Source organism: Lagopus leucura, unplaced genomic scaffold (assembly GCF_019238085.1).
Source record: "Lagopus leucura isolate 7727_CA_CO unplaced genomic scaffold, USGS_WTPT01 Super-Scaffold_100001, whole genome shotgun sequence".
NCBI classification, from domain to species: domain Eukaryota; kingdom Metazoa; phylum Chordata; class Aves; order Galliformes; family Phasianidae; genus Lagopus; species Lagopus leucura.
Genome location: NW_024962262.1, coordinates 83986560 through 84005421, shown reverse-complemented (window position 1 = coordinate 84005421; position 18862 = coordinate 83986560). Strand labels below are relative to the sequence as shown.

Genomic DNA, 18862 nt, shown 5'->3' with positions numbered 1-18862 from the left:
TGTTTCTTTTGTTTGTTTGTTTTGATTTGTTTATTCTTGATCCTTCCTTGCATTGGGTGGGTGGTGTTACTTTTCAGTTTTGTAATTTAACAAACAAATGCTACCTTCCAGTTTTCATGTCAGAGGACATAAGAAAGCATGTAATTAATAATTTCAAAAATTCTAGTTTCCATAAGGTAGGCTGGAGCACTGCTTATGATAAGCATAAACAACATGACAAATTAACAAATTTACTTACTGAATCACTGTCTGAAATGGTTTTATTCCCGTCAGAAAAATGTTTCATCTCTTAAAGGTTTGCAAGCTCCAATTCTACTTCGAGATCTAACTGGCATGTTCTTTAACAACTTGGTGCAAAACACAGCAATTGTAGTGATTCTGCATGTGGAAAAATAAAAAATAATGTTTAGTTAGATAGCACTCAATTCTCACTGTCTTTGTAGTTGTTATTTCTGAGGTATCAGTAAACGTGATAGTTTAGAGTTTCTAATATTAAAACTTAAAAATAAGAACAAAGGAAAAATAGTTTTCTTATAAAAGGTTTAAGTAACCTTTATTCAGATACTTCATTTACATAAGAGACTGATGTGTATTTTCTGTGTTGACATAAGTCAACAAAAGTGCCTAAAACAAGATCTATATTGTCATATAAAATAAGAATTTATCAACTTGCTTTTGAATGCTTATTTGCCTTCCTATTGATGAGATTGTTTCACAGTGTTCACTTAAAGCACAAGAGCGGAGTCCCTATCCTGGCAAAAAATTGAGGTATTACTTGGAAATGCATATTTTTCTGCTTATATGCTTTTATAAAAGATGAGTCTTCATCCTGAAACATGAAGGTTGCTCTGAATGTAATACCTCCCATTCCTTTCCATGAAAAATACAGCAGATACAAAGAGCACAATAACACTATTCAATAGAACAAATTCTCAGCTCCATAACACGATTCTTCTACATAGTCACCACCATTAGCTATGCATTTTCACAAGCAATAAACAAGAGCCTGCATGCTGCTGTCATAAATATCTGCATCTACTGTTTCTAAGACAGCAGTGTTTCTGAAATGCACCATCCTCCACCTCATTGTGCTCACATATCATAGAATCACAGAATAGCCAGGGTTGGAAGCGACCTCAAGGATCATGAATCTCCAACACCACTGCCACAGGCAGGGCCACCAACCTCCACATTTAATACTAGACCAGGCTACCCAGGGCCCCATCCAATCTGGCCTTGAACACCTCTAGGGATGGGGTATCCACAACCTCTCTGGGCAGCCTGTTCCAGCACCTCACCATTCTCTCTGTAAAGAATTTTCCCCTGACATCCAACCTAAATCTTTCCTCCCTCAACTTAAAACCATTTCCCCTATCTACCCTTTCAAAGAGTTGATTCCCCTCCTGTTTGTAGGATCTCTTTAGGTACTGAAGGGCTGCAATGAAGTCACCCCGCAACCTTCTCTTCTCCAGGTTGAACAAGCCCAGCTCCCTCAACCTGTCTTTGTAGGGAGGTGCTCTAGTCCCCTCCAGTCCCCATCTTTGTGGCTCTCCTCTGGACCCTCTCCAAGAGATCTCTGACAAACCTAGGCACTGCAGATGGGGCCTCACAAGAGCAGAGTAGAGAGGGACAATCACCTCCCTGTCCCTGCTGGCCACCCCTCTTCTGATGGAGCCCAGGATACTATTTGCTTTCCAAGCTGCAAGAGCACACTGCTAGCTTATGTTAAGTTTTTCATCACATCCACTATTTGGTCTCCATAAACATTCACCAAGCATCTGCAAATGTCAATGGGTGCTTTTTTTTTTTTTTTTTTCATGGAGGAATTCAATGACACATCTTTGCTCTATATGCACCGCCACGCCAGACACCATTTTTGTTAGACTGCCCCTCTGCTGCCATCTGTTGCATGGCAAAAGAAGGTAGTGGAATGTTTGAGGGAAGATTCAACCTCTACTGTCATACCATCAACAGTGGCCTCTGACACTGTGGGCCAGGGTAATAGAATAGGAGGCATTACTTTTGAAGGAGCTCTCGTATAACGTTACAGTTTTATTTCATACTGGATTTTATTAATTTTTTCGTATGACAATGTATTTTTATTTTAGAATCTTATTCTTTGGGCTAAGAGCTGTATGTATATTTCAAATTTGAACAAAAAAATAGCTTTGTGGATTGCAGGTGAACACCAGGATGATATGTGAAGAGGTGAAAAGTAGGACAGAGAAGCAAAACAGGATGATAGATAAAATGTGATGTAATGATATGCAATGAAGCACATAAGAGTCTGAAATGATTCCAATTTCTTACATGTAATAATGGTTTATGAACAGACTGTAAACACAGTATAGGGCCCTGTGATTATAATACACGTATGAAAATATAAGTCAATGCTAATAGCAGGCAGAAAGCATGTATTTTTCTGGAAATTATTATGAAAGATAGCAAAAAGCAAAATCAGTATATCACTGTAGCCTTTCATAGTTTGCTTGCACCTGAATGTTGCAGGCAGGTGTAGTCCTGCATCTCAGGACAACCAGCATAACTGGAAGAGAAGTTGACAGAGTTGATAAGAATAATCAGATGTATGGAATGGCTTTCAAAAAAGAAAACTATATAGACCAAGACTCTTTAGGATAGATCATTAAAATTGGAAGAGCATCAGTTTACAAAGCCATGACTTACATAGAAAATGTGAATAGTTGCTTCAATTTCTAGGAGAAAGATTAAGGGATGTTAAATTAAATGAAGAAATACCAGATTATGCATAAAGAGAAGAGTTGTTCCTCCCTTATTTCTTCAGCGTGAAGCAAATTCTGTCATGTTGTGCTATGTTTGCACCGTGTTTACATAATTTCAAAAGAGTTTGAATTTGTTTCACAGAAGATTCCTGAAAAACTTCTGAATACCAACATTATGTTTCAACATCTGTCTATTTGTGATAGCGTTTTTGGGAAGTATTGCTAAAAGTTTGGCTCCCTTCATGCTCTGTTTCACATCTGCTATTGGCTGTTTTTGGAGACAGTGTGCTAAGCCAGACTACTGTCTGTTGTACTACAGTTACACTTGTTGTATCTGTGTGAATACACAAGTCTGCTTAATACAAAACATTTTAGCACTGCAGTCTTTCCATTCCTAGATAGGAACTCTCTCTTTTTTTCTCCTCCCTAATAAAATAAGAGTACTTTGGGGGAATTATTTATGTAATTATATTGCCAGTCTGAAAACTAAAGGTTGATGGGTTTTTCACCTTCACCTGTTTACAACTCAGCTGTCTCTGGGAACATAGTAAGTTTTCATAATAGAGTATAAAATGAGAATTAAGCTGATAGAACAAAAGTTACAGGTTTACATACAAACAATCCCAAACGTTTCCAACTACCTGTGTGCTAATATATTAAAATAATTCTTGTTATTAAAAAGATTTGCTTGGCCTTAAGTACTGTAAACACTAACAAGTTAGTAATTCAGTTACTGTTTTTAGGTAGAAATACTATTTTATATTGCTCCCTTGTGTAAAATCAGAAAACATCATATTCTTGATAGCATATAACATTTATTTGCACATCCCAGGAACTCTACTTGAAGTGTTTGCTTTCTCATTTTACATTTTTCCTATAGAAATTCTAAAATGATAGGCTACTTGCAGCTTATTGAGTAGAAGCTAACATTTTACGTACATAAGCAAAAAGGTATTTAGAATTAACTGTGTGGTTTGATATCATCATGCAAAACATAATACCGTAGCTGGAGTTAGGTGGCTGGGAGCTGATTTATTATATACACACCAGCACAGAGTTGCACAAGTGAAGTGGGCAGCTGGGTCAGGGATTTGGGCAGGGCTCAGCTCAGGGATGTCCCTGTCTCAACTTAGGCTTTTCTTTTTGACAGCAGATTGTGTAATCATATGGGTGTGGTATATATCAAACAATATAATTGCTGCAGTAATTAGAAAGCAGGGTTACTGTGACCTTATGGTCATAAGTAGAGGCAAGTTGTTTGGTTTGTGAGCTAGCAGTAGGTCATATTCAGCAAGACACATTCTTGACTCCTCACAGATTTTTCAAGTTCTCCCCTTACAAAATAGAAAAAGCCAAAAAGCAAAAACAAACAAACAAACAAAAAAAAACACATTAGAAACTCTTCTAGTATTTCTAGGGGCTTTCACATTATTTTTTTTTTATAGGCACTTGTTGGTGATAAGACATTGGCGTTTCGATTGATGGATGCAGAGATGTACACAAACATGAGTGTGTTCACACCGCTAACTCCAGTTATTGATCGCGGAATTCAGCTTCATAAACTGATTCGCCTCATTACTCACACACTTGGAGGAGATGGCTATCTGAACTTCATGGGTAAGTAACCTTAGGAGCATGCCTTTCATTTTCTCATCTACAGAAGGCTTGACAGAGAAATAAAAATATACGATACCATCTTACAACTATACTATTATTTTTTTTTAATAAAGATTTAGCACAAATGGTAACACAGATTGTTTTCTGTCTTTAAGATGTATTGTAAAACAAGAAAATAAAATCAGCGGGGCCCCTATTTGTAAAAGAAATAAGTTTCTTTAAAGTTTAAGGTTACTCATATTTATAGTTCAAGTGAGTATTTTAACTGTAGTTTTGCAGGTCTGTCTGTGTAAGTCTTACTTTACAAAACCAGGTTGTCTTTTGTCTCAAGATTTTTAGAGTAGCATTGAAATAACTGAAGATAGTTCTTATTTCACTTATTCGCTATCAAACAATTAGTGCAAGAAACTAAACTAGAATCAGTTGTTTTGTTTCATTGCTTCCAAGTTAAGAGCAGGAGTTCAGTGAGATGTAGGCAAAGATGAATCAGAGACAGGATGCACATCCTGCCATGGGAGCAGGGAAATAGTGAGAGCTAGCAGTACTTCTTTCTTCATAATCTCTATAATACAACTGTTGCATTGCTTCCTAAACTATTGCTACAAGTCCATCTCATAGTTCTCATTTGATCAGCCAGTTAAAGTTGCATGTGGTCTTAAAAAATTAATATTGTTATTAGTTTTACATGCAATATTGAAACAATTTATGCTTGATAACCTCTTCCTTAATTTCTTTGCAAAATAACCCTTATGTTATCTATTGTAAAAAAGTAAAAATAAAATTACAATCCTGTAACGTGGCATGCCAGGTTTTATACAGCAGTTCTGTTAGTCACATGAAAGGCAAAAAAATGCTGAAAGCAGTCATCTTGGATGATTTTCAGGCAATGAAATACTTGAAAATTATAGCTTATATTATCTTATATTGCCTTCAGTTTTTGTTGTTAAATGTCATTTACTGTCATGTTTGAGGAGAACTGGATGTACTTTATTCTCTTTTCTTAATAGTATGTTTTACATATACAGAAATACATATTAATATGATTCTAATTAAAAAGAAGAAACCTTAAAAAGAGAATGCTAGCATTTCAGTACGCCTGTACTGTTCTGCTCCTCATCAATAAAAGAGCACTCGAAAATTTAGGTGCCCTGGTAGTGGGTTTGGGGATTTTATTTTTATTTTATTTTTTGAGAACTAAAGTAACTTTAATACAATGCATAAAAAACTTCATTATGTGCTACACTAGTAAAAATATTGCTTTCAATATTTTTTCTCTAGAGTGAAGAAGAATTAGTGAAAAATAAAAGTGAGTTTTGTAGAAAGGCCAAAAAATGTATAAGGTATGATGTGTGCTATTTCATTCAAACTAGTGATACTATGTAGTAGTTGATGAAGCAGGTGTTTAGAAAATATGTCTACTAAACTGCAGATGTCTCTGGCTCAGATTGACTTCATAAGGTTAGAGAAACAATAAGTAATTCAATGTGGCATGTTAAATTCAGTATGTCAGTGCAGGTTGATTGAACAGCTAATACTGTGTATCCTTCAGTTCTGGAAATGTTTCAGTAAATTATAATGCTATATGTAAAAGGTGAAAAAAATTGAATGTTGGATGAGAAAATGTATAAATTTAGTGTACTTAAAATGCACATTGTGACACACTATTTAATTAAGCAAACATAATGACAAGCAAGTTCTCTAATTTTCTATTTTGAGAGAAAGCTAAGAGTTAGGAAGAGAAGACTCAAGTGAGGTGGAAAAAGACAAGAAATCTCTTTTCAGAACTGGAGAAGGCACTCTGGTTGCCTCTGTGCATTCTTAAGTTTATTTAAAAAAAAAAAAAAAGTATCTTTTTCTGGAAATGAAGATACCAAAGTGTCACAGATTTAACTGGATCAATCTATGCCCGTGACAGGGGGGCAGTAGGCCCCTGCCCCTCCGACCCCACAAAATGGGAAGGTAAAAGGGATAGGGAGATGGGAGCTGGGCTCAAGGAAGGAAGGAAAAAAAAAAAGCAACAATCTATGGAGGAAAACTTATTTTACTAATTATGATATCGGAATGCAAGATAACACAATGTAATACAATTTAATTGAAATTAAGACTAATAAATCAAATAAGATAGGAGAGAGAGAATTCTTGAGACTGAGTCAAACCTGAAAAGCTTGCTACGGCTAGGAAAGCACCTTCCAGCATCCACTGCCATGCAGTAAGAGACCACCCCACCTGGAAGGGCCAGATCCCATGACTTCCATAATGAACAGGGGAATAGGTATCCAGAATTGGAGCATTAACACTTTAACTCCCAGTGCACTACATGATGTTATGAATGCGGAATACTGAAAACCAAAAAACAAAACCATGATACAAAGATACCCTACCAATGAAGATACCTTTCTCAATGCTTTGCTTGCCTTAAAGAAAAAGAGACGCCTTCTAGAAGTATTTTTTAGCAGAACTATACATGGGATTAGAAATGTGCTCTCAAATATATGCTTGATTTTCTCTTTGAAGACATGGAATAGCATTTGTGTACACCTGTATTGAAGTATCATTCATATTCTGTATGTGCAAGCAGATTCTTACTGAGAAAGTTCTGGCCATCGGACACGGATGGTGACTTTCTCCTGACACTATCTAGTTCTGTCCTTATTACAGTAGGAAACCACTTCAAAAATCCAGGAAGTTATCCTTGTTTGTTTTTTTTCCTTCATGTTTTCAGGCTGTTTCATTTTTACTGAAGGCCTAATAGAGGAAAGCAGTGGCATATGCAAACTTAAATACAAATATAAACATTCTGTCATGTCAGCAAGTTACTTTCCTAGTAATATAAACCATTGGGAGTATTCTTTCCTTCTGTCCTTCTGTTTTTTTTTTTTTTTTTTTGTTTTTTTGTTTGTTTGTTTGTTTTTTAAACACAGCTTCTCAAGTTATCTCTGGGGTTTCTTTTGCCCATCTGGAATGGAAACTTAACCTAGAAAGGAAAACTTAATATTCTTGGCTGAATATGAGCATGACAGTGATTAACATTCTGCTTTAGGGAATGAACACAGGAAGGACAGTTTGCTTAATAATTATCATCATCATGAAGTAGTACTTGTTTTGATACTTGTGCTTTCATAGCAGGTAGGGAACAGCAATTCTACTGTTGTTGTAATTTTTTGCCCAAGTGCTCTTCTTAGATGGAGATTTTAATACTGAGCAGAGCCATTGCTATTCAGAAAACGTTATAGGATTTTAGTAAATCACAGAAGTCTCGTTCTTTTGTGCAGTGCCTAAGTAATGCCAGAGCATTCTCTCCTCCATGACAATGCTGACGTATGTAGATCATACACCCGTGGTTGTCTGATCTTTAATGACACGTTAGGAGAAGTCCAAAGCATTCATAGTCTGTGCCTATATTATACAGTAAAAGTAATTTTTCTGTTGGCAATGTTGGTAACACTCTATTCAAATGCAAATGTATATGTTTGTAAATGTAATGATATTGAACTAAAACAAGCATATAATATTAATGTAATTCAAAGCAGAAGAAAAGTGATATTTACCTTTCATAGCTTGAAGATTCAAAACCAAAATAAATACCTTACAAACAGCTACAAGTTCAACAAAAATTCTTTTGATTTGAATCTAATTGCTAAATTGCAAAACAAGAATAAGTAGAAATCGTTGTAAGACTTCTAGAATATTACTGGAATATTCTCATCATACCTTGTGAATTCAAGAAACACTGCTGACATCCACTGGATAACATTTAAATAACAGTTCTCATATTTCATGTGAATAAAAGTTGAAATTATCACTACAAAACTACCACATCTGTACATGCCTTCACTTGTATTTGACTTTATTTTCTGTTCTTGAAGAAAAACTATAGACAATGTAGTAGTTCCCTCCAAATAGGGAAAACTCTGCTGGGCATGCAGCTCTGCAGAGCACACAGAAGAGCTGTAGCAGTTCTTCTGTGAGTTTGTATTTCAGTTGGAAAGATGAACATGGTGGAATAGCAAGAAATAAACGGGAAAAGAATGCTCACCTGTATCCAAAGATCTAGACTTGTAGGGAAAAACTTCACAACAGAGGGATATCCAAAAAGAGATCCTTACCGGCTGGCAGTCAGCCCTGACGTGGGGGGGGTCTAAGAGGAGTGATGCATTGCCTTCACCTGGGCTCCCAGAGCTGACCTAATCCTTTCCCCAAGTGATCAATCAGTGGTTCAGGCTGTGACTCAGCATTTCCCATGCAGCTTGTTTCCCTGGATCTCTCTAGTACTATTTTGCATGGCTTTTCTGTAGTAAAATAGCTCTTAATTAGGGCTCTAGAGTCTTTCTCTTCCTGAAGGACAACTTTTTTCTTTTTCTTGCTTCTACATTAAAAAAAAATAATAATAAAATAAAATAAATAAAAAAAAAATTCGGTAACTACAGAATTCTTTGCAGTCATGATTGTTGAGTGATGCTATTTGTTAATTGAGTTGACATTTATCTCTGTTTCACTAATATCATCAAATCAATCTGTTCAGATTTCTATGCTTTCCACTTGTTAGTTCATTTAGACAGCAGTTTATCTATTTTCTCTATGCTGTAGTTTTTCTAATGCACTAAATAGTTCTTCTCTAACGTTTGATGTAATGAAACCTTGTTTTCTCCTGGGCCTTTAAAAAAAAAATGCTATGCATCAACTCTTCCTTCAAATGAGCATTTTGCAGAAAGAAACATAGACTTTTGTAAACTAAGGCATTTCAAAAGTAAAAAGCATTTATTAGGCAAAAATATATCAACAAACAAGGAATGGTATAAAAAGCATCAGTAGCACCAATATCATGGTGGGAAATACGCATACAATTTGCTTGAAGACTATTAATTTCAAGTTTGAAATAATAAGGATGAATGAGAATGCTTTTGTTTAAAGCAAAATCTGTAGTCTCCTGATGCAAAACCTGAAATGCTATTTTTGTGAACTACTTTGGATAAAAAATAAACTTTATCCAAAACAAGGATATTCATTTCAAACCAAAGGTGTGGGTTTTTTTGTTTGTTTGTTTTTGTTTTTCTTAGGGATGTTGCAAATAAACCACTAGTAATTTTGTTGTGCTTATTACTGCTGCATTCTGGTTTCAGTGTTCCTTGTGACTTTTTTGATTGTGACCTAAAAAAATGGCCTTTTGCAAGAACAGATTCTCCTTGAACTAGCTCACTTTTGTCAACTCTTTTAGATGAACAGTCTTGAAATTGTCAGCTGGTAAAAAGACTGGGGATTAGGATATGTATTTTGAAGTCATTCTACTTAATATCTGCTAGTATTTCTGGCAAATGTGCTTTCTGTGTTGCCAGTTCTGCTAGATGTTTTAATATCCTGGCGTCTGGACAGTAACAATTAGAATCACTGAATCATTTAGGTTGGAAAAGACCTTTAAGGTCATCAGGTAAGATGCAAAATAAGAAAGATGTAATTATTTATGTATTTTTTAGTAGTAATGGACCAGTTACAACGTTGTTCTGCAATACGCTGTATATCAAAATTTGAGGAATGGGAGGGACTATCCAGTTATATAGGATAGGCTTTGTTAATTACATTGAGAGTTTCTTCCAAAAGGTCTTCCAGTACAAACTGCTAATACATGTATTCATTTACAGTTATGTGAAATAAGTCTCATTTCTGTGCTTGTTCAAAACATGTTAGAAACTAGAAGAGAAGCAATTAGAGAAAGACTTTCATAAAACAGAGCAATGCTGATATTTTGTTCCTTTGTATGACTCAGGTCTGCAAAGTATCAGGTATTCAGGTGTCATGAGTGAGGCAGATTTGTAGTCCATACTGACATTTTAATTACCATATATGGTTGGGTTTTGATGGATGAATTTCTAGTGTTTTTCTTTTTTTTTTTTTTCTTCCTTTAACTGTTATTGTTTTAGAGAGATAATTTTTACACCTGAGTTATTTGGGGAAATTGTAGATCAACTTCTGATGCTCTTAATTAGAAGACACTGTACAAAACCAAAAGGAAGAAAACAGTATTTTTATTGTGTAACTTAGCTGATATATAGATAAGATTGTAATCCAACATTAAGGTCCCTATTTTAATCAAAAATGAATGTCTGCATTTCTGGGATAAACTGGTCTTGCTTTTCTTCCCTTCAGTTCAGTTTATCTCCAATAAATTTGTGTAATAATATATGCTTTTCATATAGCACTTAAGCAAAAACAAGGAATAATGTTTATCTTCTAGTTCATCAGCTTCACTAATTACATGTGTAGTATAGGAGGCCAGTCATTTTCTGAATGCCATACGTCTACAGAAATATTCTACCTGATTAGAAACCCACTGGAGTTGCTAAGTATCTCCAAGGCCATCATTTGAAGAATTTTATGTGTAACAACAGGGCATGGAATAAGAGTGCCCAATCCAAACAATGATAAATACATTGTTTGTGAACAATTTAAGTCATCAGCAAGGGTGGCCATTCATTAAAGAATGCATATGTTACGAACTGTGTGTCTCATCCATATCTATCCTGATGAAAGAAGCTATATGTGCTAAATGAAACCTAGGTGCTATCATGTTAAAGTTTGTCTTTTCTCTCACTGATGTTCAGAGTTCTTCATACAGTTTTGATGCTGACAATTTGTTAGAAGTCAAGCTTTATATTACTTTGATTTTTTTAAGCTACTTATTTCTGAATCTCTCAACACTGAAAACAACTACAGCAGCCTTTTACCACAGCCAGATGTGTTTTATTTCTGCTTTTTGCAGTATATCTGTGTTCAATGATCCAGAAAATGTGTAAGAATTTCATGGTCTAGTGATAAATAATTTTTTTTTTTGCCCAAAACAGTTTACCAAAAAGCAAATAATTTCTTCTTGGTTATACTTAGTAGGCTGGCTTTAGAAGAGACAGATGACATAAAATGCATTTTCCTTTACTTCCCAATCAAATAATAAAAATAACTGTAGTAAGCTGCTGTAATAGCATGCATAAGAATCTGTTCATCAGCAACCCTCCATTTGACGATACGTTATTTCTTAAGGCTGGTACAGGGCAGTGAATAGCCAATTAAAACTAAACTGTATGGGTTACTCAGTAAGAAATTGTTATTTTGAGTCGTGACTGAACAGGTGACATTTTATATTAGTAAAGTCTGAATAGTAGACCTTTAAGCATGCATTCCAATTTGGATTTTAATGTGTGCTTTTGTGCTAATTGTGAATGAGTTCATCTCAGTAGCATCGTTAAATCTTCCAAAGCAATGTAGTTTAAACTGGGCTAACACCTTCTGTGGTGACACTGGAATAAAACCTTGTGTCTTTGAGTTCAAGAACTTGCTGTCTTCACAATCCCTATTTGCTTAAAATCTGCTCATTGTCTCAATTTTCTGAGGTCATCAATCTGACACTTACTTACAAATTTACTAGAATATGAATTCTAACACCATTGCATTGATCTTCAAGGGGCAAAGTATTTTCTGTGCAAATTTTCACAAGAAGTGGTAAATTCTGCAGTGGGAAGTATGTTAAGACAACTTTTATAAATTCTGAACTGTCTCTCTTATGTCTTGAGATCTTCAGTTTGAAATTTAAAACTATGCAGGCTTTGTGTCATTAGAACTATCATGCAAACTTAGACCACATACTTCTTGTGTCCTTGTTGTGAGGGCTTCAGAACTGGATGCAGTATTCCATGTGGGGTCTCAAAAGAGCAGAGTAGAAGGGAAGAATAACCTCCCTCAACCTATTGCTTTTCTTGATGCTACCCAGAATACAATTGGTCTTCTGAACTGCTAGCACACATTACTGGCTCAGGTTGAGTCTTGTGTCAACTGACACCCCAAATCCTTCTCCTCAGGGCTGTTTTCAGGTCATTCTCCACCTAGCCTGTATCTGTGCTTGGGATTGCCCCAACTCAGGTGCAGGACCTTGCACGTGGCTTTGTTGAACATCACAAGGCTGACATAGACCCACATTTGAAGCCTGTCCAGGTCCCTCTAGATAGCATCCCTTCCCTCTAGCATGTCAACAGCTTGACTTTGCAAAGTTGTTGAGGGTGCACTTAATTCCACTAACCATGCTGCTTACAAAGATGTTACATAACACCAGTCCCAGTACTGATTTTTGAGGAATGCCACTCACCACTGGTCTCCAATTTGACACTGAGCTGTTGACTGCAACTTTCTGAGTGCAACAATCCATACAATTCCTTATGCAGCATGTGGTCCATCCTTCAATTCCATTTTTCTCCAATTTTTTACCAGGATGTAACACGGGATAGTGTCAAATGCTCTGCACAAGTCTGGAAAGATGATGTCAGCGCTTTTCCTTTGTCCACTGACTTTGTAACTCCATCATAAAAGGACTTTACTTGTGCATATTTCTACAGTATGTGAAATTTGTTGTTATGGCTTCAAAAATAATAAATAGGGCTCAGCTGTTGTTACAGTGCTAGCTGTGACTTGTCTTAGAAATTTAAGAAGCTATTAGTTGATATTCTTTCTTCCTGTTTATGGTGCAGAAGGGGGTCTCAATTAAAAATAATGAAACAGGCAGTCTCTTCAGAAGATGAAAACCATTTTTAATTGAGTAAGTTTTTAACTCATTGCTGTTTTTCAGATAAACTGTGAAATTTCCTTTTGCATATTTACTAGTTGTATTTATACTTATAGAACAATAGAGCAGTGTAATTTTTCATTTCCTCCATGTTTGATTTGAGCACTGCACACAGGAATTCATTACTATATCTTTTGCTTTTCTCTGAATTCTTAAATACAAGAAAAGAAGAACGCATCTGAAAACAACACAGATAGCTGCTTTAAGTTCATGCTCATAGAGTCGTAGACTGGCCTGGGTTGAAAAGGACCATAGTGATCATTTAGTTTCAACACCCCTGTTATGTGCAGGACTGCCGACTACTAGGCTGCCCAGAGTTCAGTTTTATAATCTCTTGGTAAGCTCCTTTGTTCTTGGTTTCTTCTTTTACGTGAATACATTGAAAATACTGACACAGATACTCTTGAACAAGAAATAGAAAACACCATGTTGTGTGTATGAAGGAATATTATTTTACCTCTTCAGTTCCCATTATGATCTTAATAAGAAAACAAGTAGTGAAGTGCGTGACCAGTATTTTTTGGCTTTATAAAAGAATGAAATGAAACAAAAGTAATGATATAGGTAAATAAAACTTTGGGCAGTAAGTATGCTGTCCTAATTGTTTCAGAAGATTGACTTTTTTTTCACCTCAGTGACTTCATTTCTTTAAAAATATTAAAAAAAAAAAAAGAAGAAATTAAAAATCCTTAATGAAATATATTAATCTGTCCAAATCAAAATTTTCTCTGTCAGTAATCTGCAATGATTTCTTCTCTGTATTGTGTTTTACTTTTGTTACTTTGAATTTCCATGCATCATTGCTAAAGGGGAGAGGGGAAATTAAATAACAGTTCTGAAAATAATGTTTTAAAATGAAATAGTGAATATATGCATACAAAATAAATTCCAGTAAGTACAAAAACTTTGGAATTGGAGCAGAAGTGCATATTAGAAACATTTTTCTACTAAAAAACTGCTCAAGAAAAAATGTTGGAGTGACTACTTAAATGAGTTTGGTCATTTTACACAGTTTAGAAATATTTGTTTCAAAAATTAAATTGTCATGTTTTAAGCAGCCATATTGTAATCTAGACCTATAATCTGTTCTGATTCTCATTTATCAGTGTAAATTTCTGTATCTTAACTTGGTGTCACAGGGAAGATCTAAAAGCATTTGTTAGGTGTGTCTTGAAAGGATCCCAGTTCACCTAATCTTAAAACTTAGGGCTAAACTAAATGTGTTTCTAGTACAAGAGGAATATTAACACTTGTGGATTAGCAAATTCTGGAATTCCAAAACCAATGTAGCTGTAATTTGAAAATAAAGAACTATGACATACCCTCATTAAAAACAGATAATTCATGGTGAATCCCAGTTTCTTGGAAACTAGATCTCACAGGTCTGTGTAGTTTAAATCTATTTATTTACCTGTTACCTAAATCATTTGAACAACATTTTTAGACTTTTTTCTAGCTTTTCTTAACATTTCAAAAAATAAAAATAAAATAACCATCACAATTATCTTGAAATCTAGAAGGTATCTGCTATTTCTGTTTGTAAACTCACACAGCTCAGCTGTTGTAAGCATACATATACCTTGTAGTAGTGTTCTTAATGTACGGGCTGATGCATGTCCAGTGTTATGTATGTAATAAGTGTTTCTGCCTGTAGTGTGGTTGATTATTTGAAAGAACAGGGATGTACCAGTATCACTTAAGACAATGTATCTTTCAGCTCTTCTAATGTTTCTTAAATCTGTTTCTTTAAGCTATTACCTATGCAAAAAAGAACATTTTCTGGTCCAACTAACTTTTCAAAGAAAATATGGTAATGTTTAGTTGTGATCTAGTATGTCAATTACAGAATTCCCTGTAAATTTTCCCCTTCCTTATGTTTGGCAAAATTTAGAACAATTCATGTTTTAAGTTTGTTCTCCAAATATTACAATGATTTTTTTCTTTTCTCACTTCATGGAAACAAAAAGTCTGATGAATGCCTCACAGGACAGTTGTTCTCTAATCTTATAGATCTGGTATGGTATTTTATAAATCTTGCTATCTGTAGCGAAGTTACCATCAGTACCAATTCTCTACACTACTTTTCTTTTTTTTCCCTCTGAGAAGTGATTTTTCACTTTAGTTTCCAAAGCTATTTCCTGCTGGACAATTGCCTGATGGGCTATACCTAAACCTGCTAAATTGATTTTTCTTCTTTCCTATATTTTCTTTTTTCCTGTGTTGTTTCTTCACCCATTTCTCAATTGTACTGATGCTGATTAAATGTACACACAAGTTAAGACTATTTTTAAATTACTGTTGTAAATACAGCCTATCCATTTATCAGGACACTTGTAATGGTCTGCTGTAGCATCCTTGTTGCACTGCATGCCATCCCCAGAGCAGACTGCTGCCATGTTAGAACTGGGGCAGTGAATTCCAGGCCAATTACTGAGGTCAGAACTAAATAATCTAAGGTTTTTGTAAATTAATACAGACTTTCCATGCATCTTCATTAGTAGAACATAGAATATACACATACAGACGAGGCATTTCCATTCACACTGTACCTTTTCTGTTCTGTGACTATCAGGACAACTGTTCAGTCAGCTCAATAAAGTGCTTGATATGACTTCTAAGTATTTAAAACTTGCCTATTTTGTAGCCTGGCTACATACAGAGACTCAGCCTATGAATGTGCAACTGTTCTTACTGAAAATCCGAACTTGCAGGCTTCAATACCCTTTCCCATGTAGTAAAATAAAGGAAGAAAGTTATCAGCATAAATATAATTTTGCCTCTAAGCATTCTTGTTTTGATTGACTGTAATGAATAAGGATCTTGGAACAGACTGCGCTGTCACCATGCAATTATACTAGCACTTTGGAAATACTCTAAAAGTAATAACCATCACTTATAAAACAAAAAAAAAATTCAAGTGCCTGATTATATTTTTGAATAAGCAGTCACCTTCTTTCATCTCTTATGTAAGTGTGTCTCAGACAAGCAAAAATCAGAAACAAAAGAGCACCCTAAACGTAACAGTGAAGAAGTTGAAAGGAAGAAAGGAGACTCAGAAGCAAAGAATGCACAAAGTAGCTGGATTGATGGAAAGTTTTTTTGATATGCAAGCTAATTATGTACATATCAGCATAAATATTTGTGAACTACTGAAGATACTGCCTATGGGACACTCTCTGCAAAAGGAAATTTTCACACTTTGGAGTATCAGTATATTTCAAAGGTAGCATTCTTTTCAAATTGGAATGACACGTGAGATGAAAAATCAGTAGTTTCTATACGATAGAATTTAAACTGTTTATATTTCTGTTTTAATGTACTTACTACTAAGCAGAATGGAAAACAATCAGAATGTAAATGTAATGCTTAATTTGGTTTAACGCAAATGAGAATTTGAAACTCACAAGGCTTCCTATGTTGCCTCAACTTTTATCCTTAAATTATTAGATAAAAATTACTTCTATACCCCAGCAAATCTTAATGAAATTGCTGTGATTTGAGTGGGAATGCCAAATGAGCAATGCATAATATTATGACATGTTTAGGTTGGTGAGTTTATTTTGTCTCTAAGTAGAGCTAGAAGGCATTAAATCAGTGTTTGTTTTAGAAATTAAGACACAAATTTTATCTCTCTTTTCCAAGAGAATATTTTAAGCAAAGTTACTGTGGTATTCAGGTCCTGAAGTGAAACTACTGCTGTAAATTAGAGAGCAGTGTCACCACTGTTTCACTGACACGCTGCGAGGTCTTTGGATCAGCAGCTGCACTTGAGGACTAAGCAGTTTCTGCCCATCACTGCAGGCAGTCCAGGTGGACGAGGCTAGACTTATGCAGAGTTGCTTATCTCAGAACAAGGTAGTGTGGGGCAGCTGATAAGCCATACCATGAATCTGTATAACGCAGTGTCTGTCAGCTCAGAACTTCATCAGAGTTTTTGCCTCTCAATCTGTGTGAGCTGTGGAATAGGCCAATTTCAGCTGATTTTGGGCTCAGTAAGGGCTTCTGTCACTCCTGCCTTTTACAAGGTCTCGTCCTTCCTGTAAGTGTGGTTGTATGGTTTCTGCAGGGCCTGATCTGCCTTTCCATTTTATCTCTTCAAAGTGCTGTTGCATTAAATGACTTCAGTGGCACAAAGTAGTCATCAATTTTTAAAGTCAAGCATGTATTTAGACCCTTCTACAGCTCACTCTGTATTTCTCTCCAAAAAGACTTTAGTATGAGCGTTTGCGAATGGCAGGATGAAGTGTTTGCCCACACTCAGGAGTCTTTATCTGTGCATATAATTATTTTCATTAGTTTTATGTACTACATTTACTTTGATAACTGTACAGGAAAGTATCTTGATTAAATCAATGTTACCTCAGAATTGTTCTAAAGTGTTAGTAAAAGTTACAATTCTCAAAGTATCATTTTTGCATCATCATTTGTATTTTTCTGCAGCATGCTTGGATTTTACAGATGGCTAATATTTCATTTATAGAGCAGCAGTAGCCTTGAAGCAAAGAGAATAGTTGACCAAACTTCTTTTATTCTTTTTCATTGTCAGTGGCTGGCATCTATTTTCATCTACTGTGTATATTTAAGGAAAAAAAAAAAAAAAAAAAAAAAAAAAAAAAAAAAGTGATCTAACCTGAAATCTTCAGTCTGTTATTATTTAACATCAACCTTCTACATTATTTTGCCAAGAAGAAGAAATACAATAAAAATTCAAATCTCTTCCTGCAAAGTAGTGGAATTGAAGTAGTTGTTGAAAGAAATTATGCTGTGCTGAACAGTAGGAATGCTGAATTATGCCAAGACTACGCTTTTTTATCAGCTCACTGCGACAAGTCTATTTTTGAGAGAATTGTGTAAAAGAAACCTGACTTGAAAATGTTTGCAACTCTTCTCATTTCTGAAGGCTTTCTATATTCTGAATCATTGTTAATGCGTAACATTGGGTCAAATAATTTGTGTTTCTTTTTAACAATGAGCTTGGATGTGCTAGCTAAGCACTACATGGAATGGTGTTGTCAAATTCTGTAACAGTTAATTAAAAGACTCTAATGAAAACTTTGTAAAAAACAGACATTGTATATTCAGATCATTTTTTCGAAAGGGTATATAATTGGAAGATGTGATTATGTTCAAAAACTTCTTTGACATATGCACCCATCTTGTTTAATTGCTGAGTTAGGAACTTGCAAGAACATTAATGTAAAGAGTTTCATACTGAATGTGACATATGTGACTGAGTTGAGAATCATTTTACTGTGCATTTTTGTTTTGTTTTGTTTTTTTTTTTTACACTTCAATGTTGTGAAATTCTGTGACAAAGATTTTTTTTGTATGATAGAAGCTTTCTTCTCCCCCAGTCCTAGTAGTCAGAGAAGGCAGTGAATTTTCTAACTTACTTCAGGCCTAAACTAGGTACAGACCTAATTATGTGGTGGTTTGCAGTCACTCACAGCAGATGAATTAACTACAAATTCATTAGAATTCAGCTGGATTTTAAAGCCTAGGCTATTTAAGCACAGAAAATTCATATGCCAATCAGCTTGCCTTGACAAGATGTGCTGACAGTACATCAGATTTACTTTCCGTTCTTTGTATAGGAGTTCTGCACAACTTTTCTGTTTATTCCATTTTTATTTTGTAAAATATATGTATGGTTAGTCTGAAACCTATTTATTATTCCTATTTATTTCCATGGAAACTGCAACAGATACAAAGAACACAATAACACTGTTTTCTAAAGCACAGTCTCAGCTACAAAGTGGTATTTTTCTACATCATCACCACTGCGAGCCAAGTTGTGTAGATAAGGTGATTGAAACACTCTCCATTTAATGGTGTGAACATTGTGCATGGCTGTCTGGAACATGGCTTGTCTTTCACATAGCTGTCACCACTGCTGAAATGC

The 18862-nt window shown here is 35.1% G+C and overlaps 1 protein-coding gene across 3 annotated transcripts in view; it reads left to right on the top strand.

Moving 5' to 3' along the window:
- GBE1 (1,4-alpha-glucan branching enzyme 1) overlaps window positions 1-18862 on the top strand; it is a 146575-nt gene that overhangs the window by 85157 nt on the left and 42556 nt on the right. For all 3 annotated transcript variants that reach the window (XM_042868507.1, XM_042868506.1, XM_042868505.1), the window contains exon 12: window positions 4187-4358. In XM_042868507.1, coding sequence (XP_042724441.1) covers window positions 4187-4358 — 172 coding nt within the window. The remainder of the gene's footprint in view (window positions 1-4186; window positions 4359-18862) is intronic.